Genomic DNA, 24,898 nt, shown 5'->3' with positions numbered 1-24,898 from the left:
CGCTCACAAGGCCAACATTCTAGGGTGTCGGGGAGCTGGAGTTGTGACAGCCACAGGTTGAATCTTTCCATGTTCTGGCAGGTGTTTCTTCTCCTTCTCCTTCTCCTTCTCCTTCTCCTTCTTCTTCCTCCTCTTCCTCTTCTTCTCCTTCTTCTTCTTCCTCCTTTTCCTCTTCCTTTCCTTCTCCTTCTCCTCCTCCTCCTCCTCCTCTTCTTCTTCTTCTTCTTCCTCCTCCTCTTCCTCCTCTTCTTCTCCTTCTCCTCCTCCTCCTCCTCCTTCTTCTTCTTCTTCTTCTCCTCCTCCTCCTCCTTCTCCTTCTCCTCCTTCTCCCTCTCCCTCTCCCTCTCCTTCTCCTCCTCCTCCTCCTCCTCTTCTTCTTCTTCTTCCTCCTCCTCTTCCTCCTCTTCTTCTCCTTCTCCTCCTCCTCCTCCTCCTTCTTCTTCTTCTTCTTCTTCTTCTTCTTCTTCTTCTTCTTCTTCTTCTTCTTCTTCTTCTTCTTCTTCTTCTTCTTCTCCTCCTCCTCCTCCTTCTCCTTCTCCTCCTCCTCCTTCTCCTTCTCCTCCTTCTCCCTCTCCCTCTCCCTCTCCTTCTCCTCCTCCTCCTCCTCCTCTTCTTCTTCTTCTTCTTCCTCCTCCTCTTCCTCCTCTTCTTCTCCTTCTCCTCCTCCTCCTCCTCTTCTTCTTCTTCTTCTTCCTCCTCCTCTTCCTCCTCTTCTTCTCCTTCTCCTCCTCCTCCTCCTCCTTCTTCTTCTTCTTCTTCTCCTCCTCCTCCTCCTTCTCCTTCTCCTCCTTCTCCCTCTCCCTCTCCCTCTCCTTCTCCTCCTCCTCCCTCTCCCTCTCCCTCTCCTTCTCCTCCTCCTCCTCCTCCTTCTTCCTCTTCCTCCCCTTCTCCTTCTCCTTCTCCCTGTCCCTCTCCCACTCCCTCTCCCACTCCCTCTTCTTCTTTCCCTCCTCCTCCTCCTTCCTCTTCCTCTCCTTCTCCCTCTCCCTCTCCCTCTCCTTCTCCTTCTCCTTCTCCTTCTTCCTCTCCTTCCTCTCCTTCTTCTTATTTATTTATTTATTTTTGAGTTGGAATCTGGCTCTGTCACCCAGGCTGGAGTGCAGTGGCACAATCTCAGCTCACTGCAAACTTCATCTCCCGGGATCACATGATTCTCTTGTTCCAGCTTCCCAAGTAGCTGGGATTACAGGTGCCTACCACCACACCTGGCTAATTTTTGTATTTTTAGTGCAGATGGGGCTTCACAGTGTTGGCCAGGCTGGTCTCGAACTCCTGACTCAAGCAATCCTCGTGCCTTGGCCTCCCAAAGTGTTGGGATTACAGGTGTCAGCCACCGTACCTGGCCTGTTCTGGCAGCTTCTACAGAAAAGGTCTGCATTCAGCAGGCTCTGGGCTCCTGCCTCAAAGCTCTGGGCTCCTCTAGTGCCCTGACAGAGGGCTTGGGTGTTTTGTTCCTCTCTTCATTTCTTTCTTTGAGTTCCTGGTTGGCTCTGGGTCCTGATCTCCACTTGACTGCCCTGGTTCAGCCCTGACAGAACTCAGTTCTGCTGCCCTGGCTAGTCCACTTATTAGTAGATGACTGTTTTCCATCTATTAGTTTTAACTCATTTGGTCAAACTGACAAACTAATGAGGCCAGGTGACAGGTTCACTTCCCACGTGGGGCCGTGAGCTGTGCCTGCCCTGCTAGATGGCATCCTGTATGTGTAGACCAGCTCCTGAGGGAGCTGGGTGCACTGGTGGCTCAGCGTGCACTTGTCACAGCCACTGAGCCTGGCAAAGGCATTTTACATTTGGGTGGTGCTTGAAGCCCCCTCACAACTCTAATTTGTGTCAGTTGTGGAACTAAACAGGCTCCTTCTGCCCTTTCACAGTTGAGGACACAGAGACCCAGAGGAGTCCTTGGCTTGCCTGAACTCCCGAAGTCTGGTCCATCATGCTGGGAAAGCACAGGTCACGAACCTCAGCTTCAGGTTCTTTCCAATGCCTGACTACCTGCTGCTGATGGGCTAAGACTGGCCCCTTTCTCAGGGGCTCTCCTTTATTACTCTGAAGTGAACATTGGGTCGTAAGAGCTGGCTTCATTTGCTGAGTTCGTTTGCTTTCCTGCTCTGATGCAGTGGGAAGCTGCAGGCTCAATGCCTCAGATGCCATGGCCACAATGAGCACATCAGTGCTGGCTTCAGGAACCACATGGGGGTCCTTGGACCCATCAAATCGAACGCCTCTCCCTTCTGTCTTCTCTAGTGAGGTACAGTTGATCTTCACAGATTTCATATTCAGGAATTTGCCTATTGCAAACATTTATTTGTAACCCTAAAAATCAATATTTATGGCACTTTTTGGTTATTCACAGACATGTGCAAAGCAATAAAAAATCTGAGTCTCCCAATTTGCATGTTCCCAGCTGAGTCTGGATGATCTGCCTTCTTGTTTCAACTCACATACTGTAAACAAGTGTCCTTCTTCTGCTATATTTAGTGCCATATTTTAAGCATTTTTGTGCTTTTTGTTGGTGATTTTGCTATTTAGCATGGCCCTCAAGTGTAGTGCTGAAGTGCTGACTAGCGGTGTTCCTAATTGCAAGACGGCTGTGATGTGCCTTATGGAGAAAGTCCCTCGGTTAGATAAATTTCATTCAGGCATAAGTTACAAAAACAGTGCTCTTGGCTGGAAATCCAGTGTTAATGACCTAATGATAGATATTAAATTAGATGTCTTTAAACAGAAACACACATAAAACAAGGTTATATATCTATCGGTTGATGAAAATGTTGTGACCAGTGTAGTATAGAGTACTATATGTTGTGCAGTATATAGTAGACAGTACTATATTTTATACTAGATTTTATATTGATCCCCTGGGAGCAGTGGTTAGGTGTTCACTAGTTCAGTGAACTTGGACTTCCCAGCCTCCAGAACTATGAGAAATCAATTTCTGTCATTCATCAGCCACTGATCTTTATTCACAGCAACTTTAGAGAACATAACTACTGCAAGTAACAATAATTGATAGTGTCTTATTTCCGCAGGACAAAAGTACCTCACTGAATATTCTGCACTGTCTGGAGGTTTTGATTCTCCATCTCTGCTCCTATTCCAACACTAGGGGAAGGAGCAATGAGGCAAAGGGCTGGGCAGGGAGGCAGACCCTCTCAGCTGTGCTAAACACCACAGTGACCACAGGCCAAGGACTTTACCTCACTGAGCCTCAGTCTCCTCATTTGTAAAATGGGGATAATAATAACTTACAGATAATAATACCTCACAATAACAATGGCCCACACAGATGCAGTGAGAATTAACTGAGATAATATATGCAAGTACTGGTCAATCCAATTCAGTCCACTTCACCTGGACATATTTTGTCTGCTGTGAACACTGTGTGGGTGGAGATGCAGAGGATGTTGCTCCAGTTCTTAAGAAGTAGAGCGCCTCATAGAGGTGATAGATGGGGTCACAGAAAATTATACTCTGGGCCTGATATGGTGAGCATCAGGAGCTCCTTGGGGGTGATGACTGTATCTGATTTGCTTTTGTCTGTCTGGCACCTGGGATGGTGGCTGGCACAGAGAGATGCCCTATAGAGGTTTGTCAAATGAGGGAATTAATGCATGAGCACAAGGCCATGGAAGAGATGTAAAAGAAGCACAGAGGACAGAGATGGCTTCATGGAAGAGATAGAGGTGGACCTTGAAGGATTTTCATCAGGGTTGCAGTGCAGGAGGGTCATTGCAGGTGGAGGGCAGAGGCTGAACAAAGGCATGGAGGTGAGAACTTGGCAGTGAGAACTGAGCAGCACAGGAAGTGTAGAGTCCAGAGTGGTTGGCAGGAGGGTGGGACATAGGAGTTGGGGAGAGAAGTTAGAAAAGCATGCTGGGATCAGACTCAGGCAGAGCTTGGGCTGAGGCCTTGTACCTCCCCTCTGTAGGTTGCCCTCATCTCCACTTCCATGTGTGGAAGGTCTTTGCCACTCCCCTTCTGCCTTTCCATCCAGATCAGTCAACCCTTCTCCAGGCAGCCTCTGGATGCCCACATTGCTTCCTCTTTCTCCCACACTGGACCACAGGCTCTGCCTGAGGTATGTGAATTCTCATGTATCGGTGCATTCCCAGTGCCTAGTCCTGCAATGGGCACATTTTAGATGCATAACAAACTTGGTGAATAAATGACTGCACATACAATGAAAAGTCTACTTCTGCCAGACTCTTCATGACTGAGCCACACCATTAAATTTTTTATTTTGCTAATTTAACAGTTGGAAAATGGTACCTTGTTTTTGCTTTTATCTTCATTTCCCAAGGCTACATGTCTTCTACATGATTATCTACTCTCTTAGTTGGCTAGGGCTGCCATAACAGAATGTCATAGACTGGGTGACTGATAAATGACAGAAATTGATTTCTCACAGTTCTGGAGGCTGGGAAGTCCAAGATCAAGGTGCTGGCAGGTTCAGTGTCTGGGGAGCGCCTGCTTCCTGGTTCATAGATGGTATCTTCTTGTGGTACCATGGCAGAAGGGACGAGAGAGTTCTCTGGGGTCTCTTTTATAAGGGTACTGTATTAGTCTGTTCTCACATTGCTATAAGGAACTACCTGAGACTGGGTGATTTATGAAGAAAAGAGGTTTAATTGACTCATAGTTCCACAGGCTGTATAGGAAGTATGGCTGGGGAGTCCTCAGGAAACTTATAAGGAAGGCGAAGAGAAAACAGGCACATCTTCACATGGTGGCAGGAGAGAGCGAAAGAAGGCGGAAGTGCTACACACTTTTAAACAACCAGATCTTGTGAGAACTCACTCACTATCATGAGAACAGCAAGGGGGAAGTCTGCCCTCATGACCCAATCACCCCCACCCGGCCCTTCCTCCAACACTGGACATTACAATTTGACATGAGATTTGGGAAGGGACACAAAGCCAAAACATATCAGGCATGAGCCCATTCATGAGGACTGATCCCTTGTGACCTCTCAAAGGTCCCATCTCCAGATACTGTCACATTGGAGGGTTGTAATTTCAACATATGAATTTTGAGGGGGCACAAAACATTCAGTCTATATATAGCATCTACTAAATTAGAATTTCTTCTGTGACATGTTTGCCAATTTCCCCTGTACATGTGTCTATTGGATACAAAGTTTTTCTCCTTGATTTGCATGGGCAAATTATATAATATGGATAGTAACCATTTATTATCTTCAATGCAGATATTTTCCCTTGTATGAGTGGTTTGTTTTCATTTTGGGAAATTACTCAACACTTAAAAAGGTTTTGAAATATTATACAAACGTTTAAGGCTTTTGAAGTTAAATATGTCAAACCAAATTTTCTTAAACTTCTAAACTTAAAAAATTATTCATACTGTAGCTTTGGGAAATAACTTATTTTTTGGTAGGGTTTTTCCATATGGTTTGTTTGTACTTGAAATTTCTTTCTTATACTTTCTTTCAATCCATTTGGGTTTTATTTTGGGGTAGGATTGATACCCCCCAGTTTCTAAATAATAATCTCAATACCATCTATTTCATATTTTACCTGAGTCTGTGATGTCTCCTCTATCACATGTGTGTTTTTGTTTTGTTTTGCTTTGAGACAGAGTCTTGCTCTGTTGCCTAGGCAGGAGTGCAGTGGTGTGATTTCCGCTCACTGCAAGCTCCGCCTCCCTGGTTCACACCATTCTCCTGCTTCAGCGTCCCAAGTAGCTGGTACTACAGGCACCTGCCACCACGCCTGGCTAATTTTTTTTGTATTTTTGGTAGAGATGGGGTTTCACCATGTTCGCCAGGATGGTCTCGATCTCCTGACCTCGTGATCCACCCGCCTTGGCCTCCCAAAGTGCTGGGATTACAGGCATGAGCCACTGCGCCCAGCCCCCACAGTGTGTTTTTATATATAGGGTTAGCATTTATATCCAGCCATCCATGTGTCTTTTCATTTTAGCTGCTATATATATATATATTTTTTAAAATTTTTAATTTTTAATTTTTTTTGAGACAGGATCTTGCTCTGTCACTCAGGCTGGAGTGAAGTGGCACAATTTTGGCTCACTGCAACCTCCACCTCACAGATTCAAGTGATTCTTCTTTGCCTCAGCCTCCTGAGTAGCTGGGATTACAGGGGTGTGCCACCACCCCCGGCTGATTTTTGTATTTTCAGTGGAGACGGGGTTTCACTGTGTTGGCCAGACTGGCCTCAAACTGCTGATCTCAAGTGAGCCACCTGCCTTGACCTCCCAAAGTTCTGGGATTACAGGTGTGAGCCACTGCGCCCGGCCTTGTATGTTTTAATATTTGGTAGGTACATCCTTCTTCATTGCCCTTGCTCTTGATTTTTTGAAATTTCTTGAAGAGTCTATTTATTCTTCTTGATGAATTTAAGGAACACTTTCTACAAAAACATGAGAGGATTCCAGCAAAATCCTCTTAGAATGTAGGTCATGATTGCATTAAACCTATAACTTCATTTGGGGAAAATGACACATTCGTAGCATTTACCCCTTCCATTGAGGAGCATGGAATCTCTCTCTGTTACTTATTTATCATTTTCATAAATTGCAATAAAAATGTATAATTCTCCTCTTGCAGTTATACACATTTCCTACTAAAGTTATTCCAAGTCTCTTATGTTGATCACTCTGACTGGGCTCTCTTTTTTCCTTGTTTTTTTCTTTGTTTTAAAATTTTTTTGCAGAGACGAGGGTCTTGCAATGTTGCTCAGGCTGGTGTTGAACTCTTGGCCTCAAGTAATCCTCCCACCTTGACCTCCCAAAGTGCTGGAATTATAGGTGTGAGCCACCACTCCTGGCTAAATTTTCCTTTCTATTGACAGATTTCTTTTTTCTTTTTTATTCTTTGACAGAATCTTGCTGTGTTGCCCAGGCTGGAGTGCAGTAACATGATTTCGGCTCACTGCAACCTCTGCCTCCTGGGTTCAAGCAATTCTCCCACCTCAGACTCCCTAGTAGCTGGGACTACAGGTGTGTGCCACCACGCCTGGCTAATGCTTTTTTGTTGTTGTTGTTTTAGACTAAGTCTCACTCTTGCCCCTCAGGCTGGAGTGCAATGCTGTGATCTCGACTCGCTGCAACCTCCTCCTCCGAGGTTCAAGCGATTCTCCCGCCTCAGCCTCCTGAGTAGCTGGGATTACAGGTGCCTGCCACCATGCCCAGCTAATTCTTGTATTTTTAGTAGTGACCTTGTTTCTCCATGTTGGGCAGGCTGGTCTCGAACTCATGACCTCAGGTGATCCACTTGCCTTGGCCTCCCAAAGTACTGGGATTATAGACGTGAGCCACCATGCCTGGCGGACACATTTTAGTGTGAAGAATGGCCAAGTGGGTGCCTTTGTCAGGTCTCTGAGAGCGAAGCAAGGCTTTCCCTTCATCTCCTCCCATCCAGCAGGGTAGTGGTCATCTCATCACCTGAGCAGCTCTCCTCCCCCTCCCCACAGTGCTGCCACACCTCAGAACATCATGGTTTCCTGCCTGGCGAGCAGCATCCACGTCCTGCTGGCCTCATATCCTACAGCCTCCCTTTTCCCCATTCCCCCGTCCCCAATACTCCCACCCTAACCCCCAGCAGCCACCACCTCCTGTAGGCCAGGCACCGTCGGAGAGCTGTGGAAGCACCAGCAAAGGAGATGAGCTTGCATTTTAGAAGGTGTGGGCGAGGCAGACAATAAAAACATAAGCAAATAAATGAGATCATGGCTGATGATGCTCAGTGGGCATGAAGGAAACAAATGGAGGCTGAGAAGTTTATTCTAGAATCTTCCTCTTAGGCTTTTAGCCTCCAGTCCAATTTTTGGCCTTCAGCATCTCTGGGAAGAATTTAACTAGTGTCCCGCTGTGTGCCCAGATCCCTGCTGTCCCTTCCTCTTCACCCTCAGCTGTGAAGGCTGTGGTCTGATCTCCCCACCCTACCCCCAAGCATTTCTATGGCTCCACAGCCACCATACCCAACTCCTTCCTGCTTCAGAAAGCACTCCCCTTAGAAACTTCTGGAAGTCTGCATGAACGAGAGGCCCCTTAAGAATCCCCTGAGAGCCCTTGAGGAAATGGAGTTTCCCTCTACATTTTCACTGAACCAAAGAGCCAGGTCCCAGTAGCTGCTCAGCTGACAGTTGTTTCCGTGAAGGAAGGAGCAGCTACTTCCTTCCTGTCTGCCTTCCCTTCCCTCTCTCCCTTTCCTCTGACTAAATGAAACCAGAATGTGCTCTGAACACCCTGCTAAAGTCTGGACCATGGGGTAGGACAGAGACAAGCTGTCATTCAGCCAGGTGAGTTCCAGGCAGTCCTGCATAGAGGGAGGCTGGGGTGCAGCAGGCTGGGGCCTGGGAAAAGCTTTCCCTGAGGAGGCAGGGAGGCTGGTTTCAGCTGTGGTCCTGGCCACAGCCTAGGCTGCAGTGTGGTCAGCAAGATACAGGAGGTTGAGGCCTTCCAAGGCGACCCAAAGAATAATAATCAGTAAGGCTATGTCTGGGTCCCTACAATGTGCCAGACATAGCATTAGGTGCTGCTCACAACCTGAAAAGTTAGCACCTATTATACTGATTTGTATGGATGAGAAAATTGAGGCTCAGAGAAATTATGTATCTTGCCAAAACCACTGGGGTCAGAAAGGCTGTTCTACCAAATTGGACGTGTTGTTTCCCTTCTATGTTCTATCCTAAATGACTCCCTCCCTTCTCCGTTTGTTGAAAACCTTCTTGTCCTTAATGCTGCCTCCAGCAAGCTCCCCTGGGGACCAGGTTGGGAGTATGAGTTCCTTCACCAGGTTGCTTTCACTGTTCTTTGTGCCTTGTGGCTCCTGCAGGTGGGCAGTGCCTGGGTCACAGCTGTGTCTCTCACATACCCTGGCACATTGTGGATCTGATTTGATTTGAGGCAGGTGGTGAGCCCTGGCCAGAGGTCTGCACCTTGGATGGCTCCGAGGGCGTCCAGTGGTTCTGAGCTCAGCGGGAACTGAAGGGGCCCTCCTTTGTGTCTGGAGGGGACAGCTTTCTATTCCTGAGGAAGGACCTGCTGAGTCTTCAAGGACTTCTGGTCTGATTCCTGGTTTGGGGGCTGAGAGGTCTGACTGTCCGTGCCCTTAGGGCAGCCCCCTGGTGGAATGGGGTTACCCTGGGGAGGCAGAGAGCGGGTTACCAGGGACAGCTTCCCTGGGGACTCAGGCCTCATTTGTCATCTGCCTTCTTCTCCTTGCCAGCTCCTCTCTTCTCCTCTTCCTCAGAGGCCCTGCCCCTGTCTCCTGGGAACTTGACACCTCAGAATACACACATGTGTCTGTGAGCCTTCAGAATCATCCCTGAGATATGCACTCTGAAAGATCTCCTTGTGAAGGTGACCTTTTGTCTTGCCCAGGGAGCAAGGAGCTAGGATTTTCCTGACCTTTCCTATTGGGATATTTGCTATCGAGGATTGAGGCTGGAATCTCTAGCCTTGTATTATAAAGGCTATCGGCAGAGTCAGATGGGCCTGGGATTGAATCTGGGTTTTGCCTCTTACTACCTGTGTGCCTATTGGTGAGTTATTTAATGTTTTCTAATCCTCACTTCTCTCATTTGTAACTAAAGCTAGTGATAGACTCTACCTCACAGGACTGTGCTAAGAACTAAATGAGGAAATGCTCATAAGGTAGCAAGCACAGTCCTTGGCACATACAAACTAACCAATAAACACGATCAGTTTCCTCAGTGAAGCCCTAGCCTGCAATTTGGAAGCCATTATGTTACTGAAAAGGGTCCCGATCCAGGACCCAAGAGAGGGTTCTTGGATCTTGCACAAGAAAGGATTTGAGGTGAATCCGTAAAGTGAAAGCAAGTTTATTAGGAAAGTAAAGGAATAAAAGAATGGCTGCTCCATAGGCAGAGAAGCCCAAAAGGGCTGCTGGTTGCCCGTTCTTATGATTATTTCTTGATAATATGCTAAACAAGGGGTGGATAATCCATGCCTCCCCGTTTTAGACCATATAGGGTAACTTCCTGACGTTGCCATGGCATTTGTAAACTGTCACGGTACTGGTGGGAGTGTAGCAGTGAGGATGACCAGAGGTCACTCTCATGGCCATCTTGGTTTTGGTAGGTTTGGGCTGGCTTCTTTACCACAACCTGTTTTATCAACAAGGTCTTTATGACCTGTATCTTGTGCTGACCTCCTGTCTCATCCTGTGACTAAGAATGCCTTCACCTCCTGGGAATGCAGCCCACTAGGTCTCAGCCTTATTTTACCCATCCCTATTTGAGATGCAGTTGCTGTGATTCAAACGCCTCTGACAATTACCCAGTATATCTAGGCCAATCAGCTCCACTGTCCCAGGGATAACAGGATGACTCCATATAATCTAGTCACTTGAGTCCTTTCTTAGAGTATATCTTTAATAAATTATTTATTTATTTATTATTTTTTTGAGATGGAGTCTTGCTCTGTCACCCAGGCTGGAGTGCAGTGGCGTGATCTCAGCTCACTGCAAGCTCTGCCTCCCGGGTTCACACCATTCTCCTGCTTCAGCCTCCCAAGTAGCTGGGACTATAGGTGCCCGCCACCTCGCCTGGCTAATTTATCATTAGTTAATTTTTTTACTGCTATTTGATATCCCACACTGTTATGGGCAAGCACCATATGGAAAAAGGTTTATAGAAATACCATGCCTGGGGAACAGTGGGAAGCCTTCCTTTCACTGTCAATGACTGTCTATGGGTTCTCAGCCTAAACTTGGTTTTGTTAAATCTGCTTTAAGGAGAACTTGAACTTCTTCCTCAGCTTGTGGTGCTTCAGGTATAAAATATGGCTTATTGTTTCAATCTATTCTGCTCCTTCAGACTTCAGAACAGAGTCAATAAGGATAATAATAATAGCTATGATCACTAACTCAATGAGTGCTGATTACAGGCCAGGCATTGTTTTCCGCCTCGCATGTATTCTGTCTCTCAATCCTCATAACGGTTTGATATACAGCAATAAATAATGGGCACAGCCAAGAAGCCAAGGCCATAAGAGATGTAATAGATAATGGACCAGGTAGACAAGGATCCCTGGAGTCCAGGGGCCAGGGGAGAACTGGAGGTTTGATGCCAGGTGAGCAGCAGAGGTACTCTAAGAGGTGCCTAAGGGGAAGGTCTGGCAGTCACTCATCCAACAACCAGAGAACAGGGAGAACGCAGACGCAGGCATGCAGGAGGAGAGGAGGGTCCAACACCAAGCAAAATGGACTTCTGGCTGAAGGCACTGGAAACAGCTCAAATTTGCATGAGGGCCTCTGCCTGGGGGCAGGAGCAAATTCCGAGACCTCATCAGCCAGTGCCAGGACCCAGGCAGGAGCCAGTGATCTTGACTAGAGAATGGGAGATGGGATCTCAGAAGAGCCCTCCCAGCACTGTCTGAGAGAAAGCACCGGCAGGTTCCATCTCATTCCCCCTCAAAAGCTTATCTTTCCTCCATCTTGCCAAGGTGTGGACTCGGTATTTTTTTCCTGATGATCAGAGCAGAAAAGCAGGAAAAAAAAAGATTGGACTACAACTTTTCCATCTGCATAAACACAACTATGTTTCTTTCCCATCAGAAAAAGGTTTCCCTGACAACTGTGTGTGTGTGTGTGTGTGTGTGTGTGCAGGCGCACACTACAAAGTGCAGGCATAGCGTATGATGTAATCTAGTTCTTTTAAAAAATAAGCCTCTATTTCCCGATTATAAAGTAATATGTTGAACAAAATTTGGAATTACAAAAGTATATAAAAAAATAAAATTCACCCCAGAGTCACCAACCAGAGATAATCACATTGGACAGTGTGGTGATTTCCATCCAGCATTTTTTCCACATTTTTGTTGCATTTTTTTAAAGAAAAGATGGAATCATACTGGATTCTATTGAATTTATACTGAATTTATATTGAATTATATTACCTAACCTGTTTTTTGACTTACAATCTGAGCACTTTCCCACCTAGTAAACTTTCTTCTAAAACACTTTAAAAGGTTACATAGTGTTCTATTATATCATAATTTATTTTGCCACCCCCATTGGGGGTGTGGTTGCTATAGCCTTTTTTATTATACAAAATGTTGAGATGAACATCCTTTGCCTTCATTGCCAGTTAATTCCTTAATACAGGTATCTAGAAGTCATGTTATTGCCTATTTTATTTATTTTCATTTTATTTTTTTGAGACAGAGTCTCATTTCATCATCCAGGCTGGAGTGCAATGGCATGATCTCAGCTCACTGCCACCTCCACCTCCTGGGCTCAAATGTTTCTCGTGCCTCAGCCTCCTGAGTAGTTGTAATTACAGGTGCGCACCACCGAGCCTGGCTAATTTTTGTATTCTTAGTAGAGACTGGGTTTCGCCATGTTGGGCAGGCTGGTCTTGAACTCCTGACCTCATGTGATCCACCTGCCTCGGCCTCCCAAAGTGCTGGGATTATAGACCTGAGCCACTGCACCCAGTCTTATTGCCTGTTTTAAAAGATTTTGATTAGTCCTGTGAAATTACCTCATGAAGTGTTACCAATTTATAGCCCTCCTTCACCAGAAGTATATAAGCATTCCCATTTTATTATACACTTGCCAATATTAAATCATTTCATAAACAAAATATGGCAATGATCTTTTAACTCATTTTCCCTTTCCCTTCTGTAGCATATGAAATTTGGCATGGATATGGAAGTTACTTGGCATTGAATTGCTTAAGATTACACATTGATTGCTGTAGTGCTATAGTGATTGCCTTGTTCATTCCTGAATCAACCTTTTAAGAGGGCTTTGCCTTTTAATTTTTTTCTAATGAATAATGAAAACCTCACCTGATTGATGTGACTTTCAGGTAATTTTCCAACAAAGTTGTGCAGATGTTTCATTCATTCATTCATTGGCCTTCCCTGGGATGCCTGCTCAGGCCACACCTGTACCGTCTAGGGTAGAGGGCAGGCTTTGTGAGCATGGATTCTGGAGTCAGACGGGCCCGCCTTGAAATGCACATTCAATCGTCGACTAGCTGGGTGACCTTGAACAACTTATTCATGAGCCTCGGTTTTCTCCTCCTTAAAAGAGGAATAACAGTAATTATTTACAGGATTGCTGTGCAGATTACATGTGACCTAAGGACCCGGCAAATTAAGAAGGCCTAAAACATGGTCAGAAAGCTAAGACTCAAGGGCCTTGCTCGAGCTGGCCCTGAGCTGGACCTGTGTCCGTTGCTTGCCAGCCCCAGCTCCAGCCCCATTGAACTCTTACTTTCCCTCCTCAGGATTTTTTCCTTGCAGTTTTCATTTGTTTGTTTTTTGCTAGAATACTGTCCCCAGATGGATATCCACCTTTCATCACTTAGCTCAAATGTCACCTACTCTGAGAGACCCTCCCAGGACTCCCATCCATCCCCCACTGCTCTGACATACAACTCTGTTTTAGTTTCCTCAAAGTGCTTAATCCCACGAAATGATCTCATTATTTATTGTTAATTTCCACCCCCTCCATCAGAATGCAGGCACCAAGAGGGCAAGCACTGCCTGCAGGAACCCAGCACAGTGCTGCCCAAAGCAGGTGCTCCACCAACGCGTACTGAATGAATGGAGTAGGAGTACAGTGATTTTTAGGATCTTGTGCTGGATATATATTTTTTTCTTTTTCTTAAAGTAAAGCACTGCAGTTTTATGATAGATTTAGCTCTCATGGTTCAAAGCTGTAAATAAAGTATTAAAAAGTGAGTAACATGAGAGCTAAGGCTGCCATCCTGCAAGGTTTCTTTAGTATGTAATGTCTATGAAGGTCTTTGATATCAGACCAATATGGAGAGAATCTCAACTTCTCCACCCAATGGCGGTGTGTCCCTAGTGATGTCTTAACTGCTCTAAGCCTCAGTTACTCTGCATGTAAAATGGGAATAATACCCACCTTAGAGGGTTGGCTTGGGGATTAAATAGAGAACATATGTGAAGTACCTGCAAAGAATTGGCATTTAAAGTTAAATGCTGGCAGTTAAAAAATGGTAGGTATTATTGTGTACAAGAGAACCAAGGACCAAGTAATGTTAGTCTTTAAGAATAAGAGATGAAAGGAATAATTAATATAGAGTTTTGGTTATGAATTATATTAATGAATATGAATTCATAGTCACTGTTGTTCAGATGGGCAATATTGATCTATGGTACAAGGCTTTGCCCCTCGGGCTTTGGAAAAGTCCATCTCTTTCTGCCTAGATCTCTTTGGGTGTATACAGTTAATATTTCATTAATTATGGTGGAGGGGCGTTGTGTGTACATCAATGTCTCATATGATGCATCTAATTAAGGCACTTTTTGTTGAGAGCGGAAGAAAATTGGGCTTTCCCAAAGAAAAGCAGCTTGCTCCCAAAGTTGCTAACAGATTGCTTCTTAATTGAACTTGGGAGGTGAATTATATGGTGAATTAGAAAAAAGAACAACTCTGAATTTAGTGAATTGTTCCATAAAGGAAACTGTGGGATTGAATTGCAAATGCTGGACAGGAACGTTTCAGCCTGGCCCATGCATCACGGGCTGCTGACCTCTGCTGTGTTTCAGTGAGAGCTTGAACAGGCCCAGAGCTCTCTTTTCAAGGCCTGGAGGGCATTCTTTCCCAGAGACCAGCTGTAAGCCTGGGTTTCTTATGCAAAGGAGACGTTTGAATAAACCTCTGTGACTAATGAAATCTGCAAGGTCTTTGCATATCCTCTCACTGAAGAGGTAATTAAGCAAAGATCAAATATGGGGTTATATACGTATTTTTTTCAAACATTTTTTTTTGTCTTGCAGTCACACCCAAGGAAAAACACATCCCCATACCCTGAAAGCTCTCCCCTCCTTGCCCTCAGTCTTTGTCTGCCTCAGGCTGTTTCTGTCTTCCTCTTTCTATGGTGCCTGCAGCTGCAGTTATAGCCAGAGCCACACCTGTCGTACTCGTTTGCCAGTTTTTATTGAAACAGAGAAACACTTCTCATCGATTTCGAAGTGTGACATGGCTTTTCCTAGTGTTCAAAGTGTCTATCTCCAAGTCCATGTCTTCCATTCCTGGTGAGCTCAGGAGGAGAGGTGGGGAGTAAGAAAATAGCACAAGGTGAGGCTTCCTCTTACAGAGTGCTCTGAGTGGCAAATCTAAACCTTGGCTGCACCTTAGAATCACCTGGGGAGCTCCTTAAACTTCCATTCCCAGGCCATGCCCCAGACCAATTAAATAAGAACCTTCAAGGGGGTGGGACCCAGGCACCAGTATTTTTTTAAAGGCTTCCCAGGTGATTCAAATTGCAGCCAAAGTTGAGAGCCATTGTTCCAAGAATAGCTGCCTCCTTCTCTCCATAAAAGCTGATAAAGACAATTTTTCTCCAACAATTAAGCTGAGTTAGAAATGATTGATTTCTCTTTTTAAACACTGCCTACATGACTCGTATGTCCATCCATCCATCCATCCATCCATCCATCCATCCATCCATCCATCCATCCATCCATCCATCCATCCACGCATTCATTCACCCACCTACCCATCCATCCATCCATCCCTTCATCTATCCATTCCATATTTTACTCGCTACCTGCCATGTGCCAGGCCTGGTGCTGGGTATTCATTGTCAGACAAAACAAAATCCCTTCCTTCAAGATGTGAAAAGTTAAATCCTGGGGGATTCAGCTGAGTAAATGGATCCCAGTACCTTGTGGAGAGGGTGGTGAATAAGTCCAGAGGCTGTGGGAACAGGGAGAATGACTTTTACCCCAAGAGGAGCAGGGGGGCAGACGCCCAGAGGAAGTGGTGTCTACGTGGAGACCTGAAGGACCAGTAGGGTTTGGCCAGATGAAGAGGTGGGTGTGGTTGAGGAAGGTGTGCAATAAGAGGGAAATAGAAAGCCAAGGCTCTCTAAGTCACTTAATGCAGCTGAGCACAGAGTGGCAGTGGAGGAAGTAGGAGAGGAGGCTTGAGGCACCAGGTGGAGGAGGCTGGCGGGGCCATATCACTAAAGGCCTCATCAGTGGTGTTAGGAGGTGGAATCTATCCCAAGGGTAGCAGGGAGCCATGGAAGGGTTTTCATAGGAGAGTGGCCAAGCCACATTAACTCCAGGTAGGTCCCCGGTAGACAGTGCTGGAAGCATGAGATTTGCTGCCTTTCTGAGATAAAACACAGAACCTTCCATCTCTCGTTGATAAGGACAGAGGAGGGCTCTATATTCTTAACTGCCGTGGCTCCAACCTCATCTCAAGCTGAGCTAGACCCATGACTTCATATGTCTTCTTACAGACCTCCTGGATGGGCAATACCCTGTATCCCCTGGAAATAAGCAGCCTCTACCAGGCACCTCCCTTGTTCTCTTTGTTCTTTCTATGACTGAGGCTGGGGAGAAGGAGTACAGGCTTGGGGGTCAGACAGGACCCACCTCCAGCCATCACCTTTGCCAACTCTCTCTGCTTCCTCAAGACAAGCAAATCATTTCACCTCTCGGAGCCTTGTTTCCTCATCTGTTCATGGTCCTTTTGTTACTGGGTCTTCATGAGACTGCAAATATAAAACTGAAGGTGAGGAAAAGCACTTGGCACTGTTCTTAGCACATGGTTTGCACCGTAATTGGGACTTAGTAAACACTAATTCTTTCCCCCCTCCATCACTGGAGGGCACTTGGTCTCCCCAATCCTATTCACTACTCATTATCCCTGTCATATACAAAACCAGTGCAGTTACAAAGCCCTTTCATGTCCTCTGGTTCCCATCTAGTTCACTCAGAATAAAAGCCAAAATCCTGAATGGCCTGCAAGGCCCCACATGAGCAGATCCTCCAAACCCTCCACTGCCTGCTGATCTCATCATCTCCTTCTCTCTTCCTCACTCATTCCATTCCAGTCGTACCCACCCACCCCCACCCCCCGCCAAGCACACTCCCACCCCAGGGCCTTTGCACCTGCTGTTCACATAGTTTGAAATGCTTCTCTCCAGATATCCACCTACATCCTCCAGACCTAAATATCTGGTTCGCTATTTGTTTGTCATTTGCTCCCCTACCCTTCATCAGAATATAATTTCCGTGAGGTCAGGGTACAGTTTCTTCTGCATTGTATCCCAAGCAGCAGACACAGCATCTGGCCTGTAGCAGGTGTTGGATAAATATTTGTTGAATGAACAAATGCCTAAACAAACCCATTACCTCATTTGGTCCTCGCAATAGCCCATTTGACAGATGAAAAATACTAATACCCAAGTTCCTCACCGCAGTTGCACAGCTGAGTGAGGCTGAGCTAGACCCAGAGCATCGGCCCCAGCTCGCCTGCACGCCACAGGTGGTACATTCCTCTGCTGCTGAGCGATTTCATACCATCAGGATTTCCCCTGACCTTTAGCCTGAGAGGAAATGATATCGCCGCAACTGGATGAATACCCAAAGGGCCAGGAGCTGGCAGCGAACACCCGGCAGCTGCAGGGAGTGTGTGAGTGGATTCCGGGTTGGCCCGGAGGCAGCGGAACGAGCAGGATGCAGGTGTGGAGCCTCCCATCTCCACCTGGCTGTAGCGGGACCTTCTCTACAGGAGACCTGGCAGTTACACCCACTGCCCAGGTCACGGTCACGGAGAGGGAAAGTGATGGCCTGCATGTGAGGAGTTGGGAGCGGGATCACATGGCTGTCTGCAGGGTCCTCCAGGCCCAGGGGTTGGGCTCGTGGTGCCACGTGAGCCTTGGTTGAGCAGTGTGGGAAGCCTTTATCTGTGGGGACAGGGAAGACCACTGGGTGTCTGAGCAGGAGACTGTGTTCTGAGCCCTCAGCTTCCCTGATGGGCTGGGCAACCCTGGGCTAAACATTTTGTGCCTCAGTTCTCTCCTCTGGAAAATGGGGTTACACATGAAGTGTTCCAGTCAGGGTTAAAGGGGAGACTGGGAAACTGACTTGTAAGCTGTACGTTTCTAAATCAATGCAAGGAATAATTTTTTTGTTTAAACATAGGTTGTCCCTCGGTTGTTTTGATGTGGTTTCGTGTGTTTAATAGTCTCTCCTGGACATAGTCTTTGTCCTCAAATCTGCTGCCTGGTGTCACTACCCACCCAGTTATTCGAACTCCAAGGACAGGTAGCATTGGTGGCCCCTCTCTTTCCTCAGATCGAATCCACCAGCCCTGCCTGCAAGCTCTGCCTATGACTGTTCCCTAACACGACAGGTCTCAGCACCTCCACTGCAGTGTCCGGCCCACGCCACCACCCTGTCTCACCTGGACCCTTGCAAGGCTCCTGACTGTCCAGCCTGCTTCTGCTTTTGTCTGCCTGTGTCCCAGAGCAGTCCTGGTAAAACACAGATAAAAACACATTCCTTTCCTGCTTTAAACCCTCTGCAGGGTTCCTGTGACAAAGAGAATAAAGTCACAAAACACAGCCTGGTTGGCAAGGCCCCGTGGACCTGCCTCCCTCTCTAGCCCTGTTTCCACTTGCCTGCCGTGGCTGTGCCTCTCATGACAAGCTCAATCCCCATCTAGGCTCCTTCTGGATCCTTCCCCTGTGGAGGATGCTCTAGCCAGATCTCCCCATGGCCAGATCCTTCCTGCCTTTCAGATCTCACTGCCATCCCACCTCCCCGAGGCCCCTCTCCAACTACCAGATAAGCAGCTCCTCCCATCACATTCTATCATATACTGGATTTGATCTTCTTCAGAGCATTTTCCAAACCTGCAATGATCTCATTCATGAATTTACTTACCTGCGGTTTATGGTCCAACTTTACATTTAGAATGGACATGTCTTGAGAGCAGGAACTCACCTGCCTCATTCACTGCTGGATCCATGGTGCCTGGAACTGCACCTGGCCCATAGTAGGTCAAACGTATTTGGTGATTGGCCACATTCCTGGTAGAGACAAATGTTAACACAGTTTATAAATGATGGCTACTAGCAAACATGTACAAGCATCACTGTCCTTTGTGAACAGAGTGTCTATGGAGTCTAATTTATAAGGTCAACACAGTAGGTTCCTACACGGAGACTTACCCAACAGAGGAAACCCGAACGCTGAGAGAGTGCACAGGGTAACAAAGGTAGCAGTCACGGGACACATCGAGTATTCAGCAGCACTGGGCACATCTCCCTGCGTTCTGCACCAGGCGGACTCCAGGCCCAGAGAGGATGCTATTTGCATTTGGCCTTTCTTATGGAGGTTGAGAGGGTGAGGAAGCTGATTTTGGGGTTGCCTGGTAACTTTGTAAATTTGATTCTGGGTGCCCTTGAGCTGATCCAGGAGAGTTATTCTTTTATTAATTTGTGAATGATGTGTGTGGTTATTTAAAAAAGCAGGTTTGTTTTTGCTCTCACATCTAGAATAGTGTGGGGCCATGTGGTAAGGGCTCAGTTGATTTGTGGAACGAAGCTTACGGATCCACAGTGATTCGGATCATCCCCAGGTGACCAGGTTTGCTCCCTTATCTGTTGGTGCTCATGCAGAGAAGGCTGATGTGTCCTCACGCCTCTTTCTTCTCCATTCCTCTAGGTGGGTTTGAAGACCAGGCATCTGAGAGCAGCCCAAACGCCACAGCCACGGACACTGGCACCAAGGAAGCTGGAAAGGGTAATGTGAGCCCTCACCAGGTCTTTGGGTACCTTGTTTTCTTTCAGTTGTGGAAAAATACACGTGACATAAGACTTACTATTTTTAAGTATAGCCTTTAATGGCATTAAGTACATTCACAATGCTATGTAATCATTACCCCTATTGAGTTCCAGAACTTTTTTGTCACCCCTAAAGCAGACTCTGTACTCATTAAGCAGTCACTCCCATTCTCCCTTCCCTAGTGCCTGGCCTTGGGTAGCTCTTATGGAATCTTTTCCTATCTCAGTGGCTGAAATGGACTAGAAGCACTGAAGTCTGTGGATGTAAGCGGGGCTGGCATGCTGCCGGCGACAGGGATGGAAGGGCAGCATTTAGTGGTCAGGAACGGTATGGCTCTCAGATAAACTCTGCTGTCTTGGCTGGACTTTTCTGCCTTGTGCATGGCTCGTGAGTCGAAGCCCCTGAAGACCTGGGAGGGGCTGATTATGTGGCTTTGGGAACTGAGTGTCTGAGAGAATCAATGGGTGAGGGAGGCAAAGAAGAAAAATAAAACTGGAGTGGGGATTGCAAGGGAGGTGTAGACCAGAGACCCCATGGGCTACTAAGTGGAAAGCAGGTGAGGTGCTGGTTGACTGTGGGCAGGGAGCCAGAAGCCTGCCCGGAAGCACCGCCACTGCCTGTCTGTATGCAGATGCTCCGACCTGAGTGTGGTCTGCTGGTTGTTTAAGAGTTTCTAGCTTGGAGATCACTGGACACATCTTCTATTTTGGAGAAGCTTCTCCTGTTCAGAAGCAGTGCTGGAGGAGAGGGGCTGCTGGACTTCTGTCTGGCCTGCATCCCGTAGGAATCATGATTCACTGTCAGCAGTGGTATTTCTTCTACACAAACTTCACAGCAAAGCAAAAGGAATAATTTTTAAATGCCAGAATCTTATGTCTCAGGGACATCTATGTAGGAATGAAATAGAAATCATAATTTATTTTGTGTTTCAGCTTTCATGCTATTTTACATATATACTTGCATATATGTAATTTTACACAAATGCATAAATGTGATAATATCATCATACTTTTAAAAGTGTTATCTTCTTTTTCTTTTCCCTTTAATGTGGCCACCTCCTTTCGGGTTCTTTCTCCACGTATCAACCCTCTACGCTTTCCCAGGTTATGCACGCTAGTGACTTTGTATACAGCCTTCATATTTTTCTCCATGCACATACATTGATATATATACAGGGATAGACGCATATAAGCACACATCTAAACATAAATACAGATACAGGCTTTGTCATCGTTTTAAAACATAGAATCACATTTGATACACATTTTTTCTGCATCATGCTTTTGTCATCAATACTTCGTGGGCACAACCCCTCCAAGGCACTTGTTATAACTTAAATGTATTCTTTTGAGTAGATATTCCTGGTACGGACGGATCATAATTTATTCAGTGTTTTCCTTATCAATTAGCATTCAGTTCACTTCAAGCTTTTGCCATCATGAACAATGACTGCAGTAAACGTTTCTGAACATATATCCTTACGTATTTAGTATGCTTGTGATAGATGTTGCTAGGTTGTGTTTCAAAAGGTGTAACAATTCACATTTCCATAGCAACTTATAAGTGTACTCCTTACCCCTTATTCTTACTAGCAGTAGGGAGAACTCATTATCAGTGTTTTAACAAGTAAGCTGTGGCTTATTGATATTTAATTTGTACTCCTCTGACTGCTGATGACTTTGAACATTTTTTCCTATGTTTGTCAGTGGGACTCACCTCTTCCTGTCCTGTGCCCATTTTCCTATTGGGTTGCTGATCCTCCTCTTCAATTTGACTTCTTTTAGAGAGAGGCAGATCCTTTAGTCACCCATTTGACTTATCTGCATTTGTTTCTTAGCATATATACAGCTTGCTGTTTGGACTATGTGCAGGGCTTGCTTTCAGACCCGTGTTTTTCTGCTTTGCTTATTTAAGGATATTTTGACTTATAAATTTTTGGGTTCCCCAGACATCTGGTACTCAATGGTCCTTCTTCACTTGGCCACAAATGATCAGCACTTAGTGGTAAAAATGGAGCATACATGAATGAATCCAGCAGGGTTTGTCATCACACTGCAGTGACAAAGATGCCACACTCATTTTTTCTTCCTTATTTATGTGATTTATTATTGCATAAAGACCACACCCAAACTTAGTGACTTCAAACAATGATTTGTTATTTTCATGATTCTGGGGGTTGACTGGGCTCAGTGGGGTGGTTCTTTGGCTGATGCCATCTGGGATCACTCACTTGATTGAATTTATCTAGTAGGTGGACTGGACTGGAAGGTCCAAAAAAACTTTAGCTACACCTCTGGTGCCCCAGTGTACCTCCTTGTGGCCCTGCTCTCCATGTGGACTGTCACCATTCAGTTGTCTTATCAGAAACTTTTCATAGCATGGTGATTGGCTTCCCAGAGGGAGGGAGCAGAAGCTGCCAGTCCATTTAAGGCCTGGGCTCGAAACTTCAAGAATGCTACTTCTGCTACATTCTATTAACAAAATAAGCCAAAAGACCAGACCAGATTCAAGGAGAGAGAAATAGATTCTACTTCTTCATGGGAGAAGCGGCATGACCTCACAGGGATAAGGGACTTGGCGGCCATATTTGGAGACTATCTACCACCTTCTCCCCTTGCCTCTGCTCCCCAGCAATAGATATTGTCAGAGTTTTTGATATTTACTGGTTTGTTGGGTGTAAAATGACCCAACGATAAACTTGGACAGTCAGACACACTAGGGTTTGAATCACAGCTCACCCACTTAGTAGCTATGACTTTGGATAAGTTATTTAACTGCTTGTATGAGGTTTAGAGGGAATTAGAAATAATATTTATGTAAAGCACATAGCCAGGTGTCTGGAACTTAAAAGAGGCTCAAGGAATGTAGCTCTTCCATTTCCTTCTCCCCACCTCCACCTCCAGGAATGATATTATCCAGCATTGAAAGTGCATCATCTACCTCTGGACTGGGATTCCACAGCTGTGCAACAGCTGCATGGAAACACAATTACAGAGGACAGGAAGGAATACGGCGGCTGTGGCCCATTAAAATTCTGCCTCTAGTGGGGTTGTGCACAGCACCCACACTGCAACAAAAGATCTTGGGCTTTTCGGAGATGATGATGATAGCAGTCCCCCAGTCTGCAGTTCCCCCAAATGGCCCTGGTTTGTTCGAAGAGGATAAGGAATGTGCAGGCTGGGCCAGTCCCTCCACTCTGCATTACAGCAGCAGACAAGCATGTCTTTAAGCATCCGGGGCAGTCCTGAGGAGGAAGGAGACCTCGAAGTGAGGTGAGGGCAGGCCGTTCTAGCCAGTCCCTCCATCCTTCCCATCCCATCCCTCAGGATGCTGTCGGCGCCAACCCTGGATGCCTCTTGCTTTCATTTGAATGAAAGATAAGACATGTTGTGTCAATCTCGGATTCCCTTTAATCACAACTTGCCCCCCTTCCACCACCCCCAGGAAAAGAGACCGCCCAGGCAGGAGAAAGGATCTGAGAGAAGCGCCCAGTTTTGGCAGCAGGTTTATTTCCTGGCATTATGTGGCTCCCCTCAGCCCTGACGGTGGGGATTTGTGCTTCCAGCTTTGGGGAGGGGGAAAAGGCTGAACTACTCACTCAGCATCCCCTCTGGCAGACCCTTTGGTCAGAAGGCTGTCCCTCCTCTGGAGATGAGAGCTCAGCATGCATTTCAGGGCTGATAATGGGATTAATGAAATGGAGTGTGCAACGGCTCCATGAATGAAGCTGTGACTGTTTTGATACAGCCTGATTTCCAGAACCATTTTCATGAAAGAGAATTGATCTTTCACTTTCAGTAACATTTCCTAAGGGCTTTGTGTGAAAGCAAATAATAATGGAATCTGGTTGAACCAGAGGACAGGCATCCCACAAACTTGGGTGCAAAACAGCGCTCGATGCTGGAATTCCTGACATCACTTATGTCAGTTTACTTGGGTGTAACAACTGAGCCCCACAAACTTCAGGCCCTCCTTTTTAGCCCGTCTCAAATGCAGACTTTCATAGCCATTGTGGCAGCTCACACTGAGCCCTTACTCACCGCAGGCATTTGACATTCATTACCTGGGTCACCACCGCCCTGCAGCAGGAAGTGAGGCTCCGAAGGGGAAGTGATTTGTCCAAAGCTACATAGGTAGCAAATGGCAGCATTTATCTTGAGCTTAAGTCCCCCTGACCCCAAACCCCTTGATCTTAACCTTTGGGCTGTATCAGTGGTTCCCAAACTTCACTGAGCTTTGTAATCACCTGGGGAGCTTTAGAAACTGCAGGTGCCTTGACTCCACTCTAAGGCCAATTGATTCTCAGTCTCAGAGCAGGGAGGCAGACACCAGAATTTTTTAAAAGCTCCCCAGTTGAATCTAATGTGCAGCCAGGTTTGAGAACCACTGTGCAGAATGATCTAGTCTCCCATTTACTAAGGGGCCTCTCAGCCTTTCGAGACTGCTGCAGGTGAGGTGCAAATTCACCCGTCACCTTTGGAGTGAGGGTTATGCAGATGGCTAGGCTGTCAGCGTGTTTACTTCCAGTGTGGGAATGACCAATTGCCTAATCTAAAAATTGCACTTCCTCACTGGAGAAGGTTGGCTCAGGCCTGGTTCTGTTTATGACATGGCTGTGCCTTCAGCTGGAAATAGAAGATTGAAAAGCAACAACCGCTTTGCTCTTTCAGAGAGGACAGGGCTCGCTCCGGGAGCCAGAGAATTTAAATGGGCTTTATTCCCCCCTCAACCGTACCCCAGCGTGTTAAATCCTGTCAGACGCCCTGAGCTCCTCTTCAAATGCAGGACTCTTGGCCATAATAAATAATTACATCCTTCTATTTGGACTCCGATTCCAGATAGTAGTAATCCAAGAAAATCCAATAATGACAGTTGCATTAAGATCCTTCTTCCAGGCTCAGCAGAACATCTGTTTAGACATATTTTTAATCGGCAAATGCTTCCTGTGTTGAGTCCTTAGCAAATTAAATTTCTCACTGGACCAAAGGGGAAGCTGTCATTCAATAACCCATTTCTGGAAATTACACCCTAGCTTCTTTCCAGGTGCACTTAAGATTTTCCCATGCTGACTTGGCTGCATAAAACCGACCCTTACAATACCAGGTCACATGTATATAGAGCACAGCTTGTCAGAGAAACATGGAATATCTTAGTGTTATTTCCTTGAATAGAGAAGTATTTTTGCCCATTCTCCAAAGGAGAGTTGGCGACAGAGGAAAATTAAGAGACTTGTTGAAAACCATATGGGAAATGAGTAACAAACTTCTACTTGCTACATTGCTGCCTGTGATTACTTAAGACTGGATGATTCTCAGGATGTAAACATT

At 46.1% G+C, this 24,898-nt stretch overlaps 1 protein-coding gene across 1 annotated transcript in view; it reads left to right on the top strand.

Moving 5' to 3' along the window:
- The window catches only part of TLL2 (tolloid like 2), a 148,716-nt gene that overhangs the window by 49,248 nt on the left and 74,570 nt on the right, over positions 1-24,898 (top strand). Inside the window, exon 3 of the mRNA XM_025396938.1 lies at positions 19,452-19,529. Within this exon, the coding sequence (XP_025252723.1) occupies positions 19,452-19,529 (78 nt within the window). The remainder of the gene's footprint in view (positions 1-19,451; positions 19,530-24,898) is intronic.

This window comes from Theropithecus gelada, chromosome 9 (genome assembly GCF_003255815.1).
Source record: "Theropithecus gelada isolate Dixy chromosome 9, Tgel_1.0, whole genome shotgun sequence".
NCBI classification, from domain to species: domain Eukaryota; kingdom Metazoa; phylum Chordata; class Mammalia; order Primates; family Cercopithecidae; genus Theropithecus; species Theropithecus gelada.
This window is presented reverse-complemented; position numbering and strand designations above follow the sequence as displayed.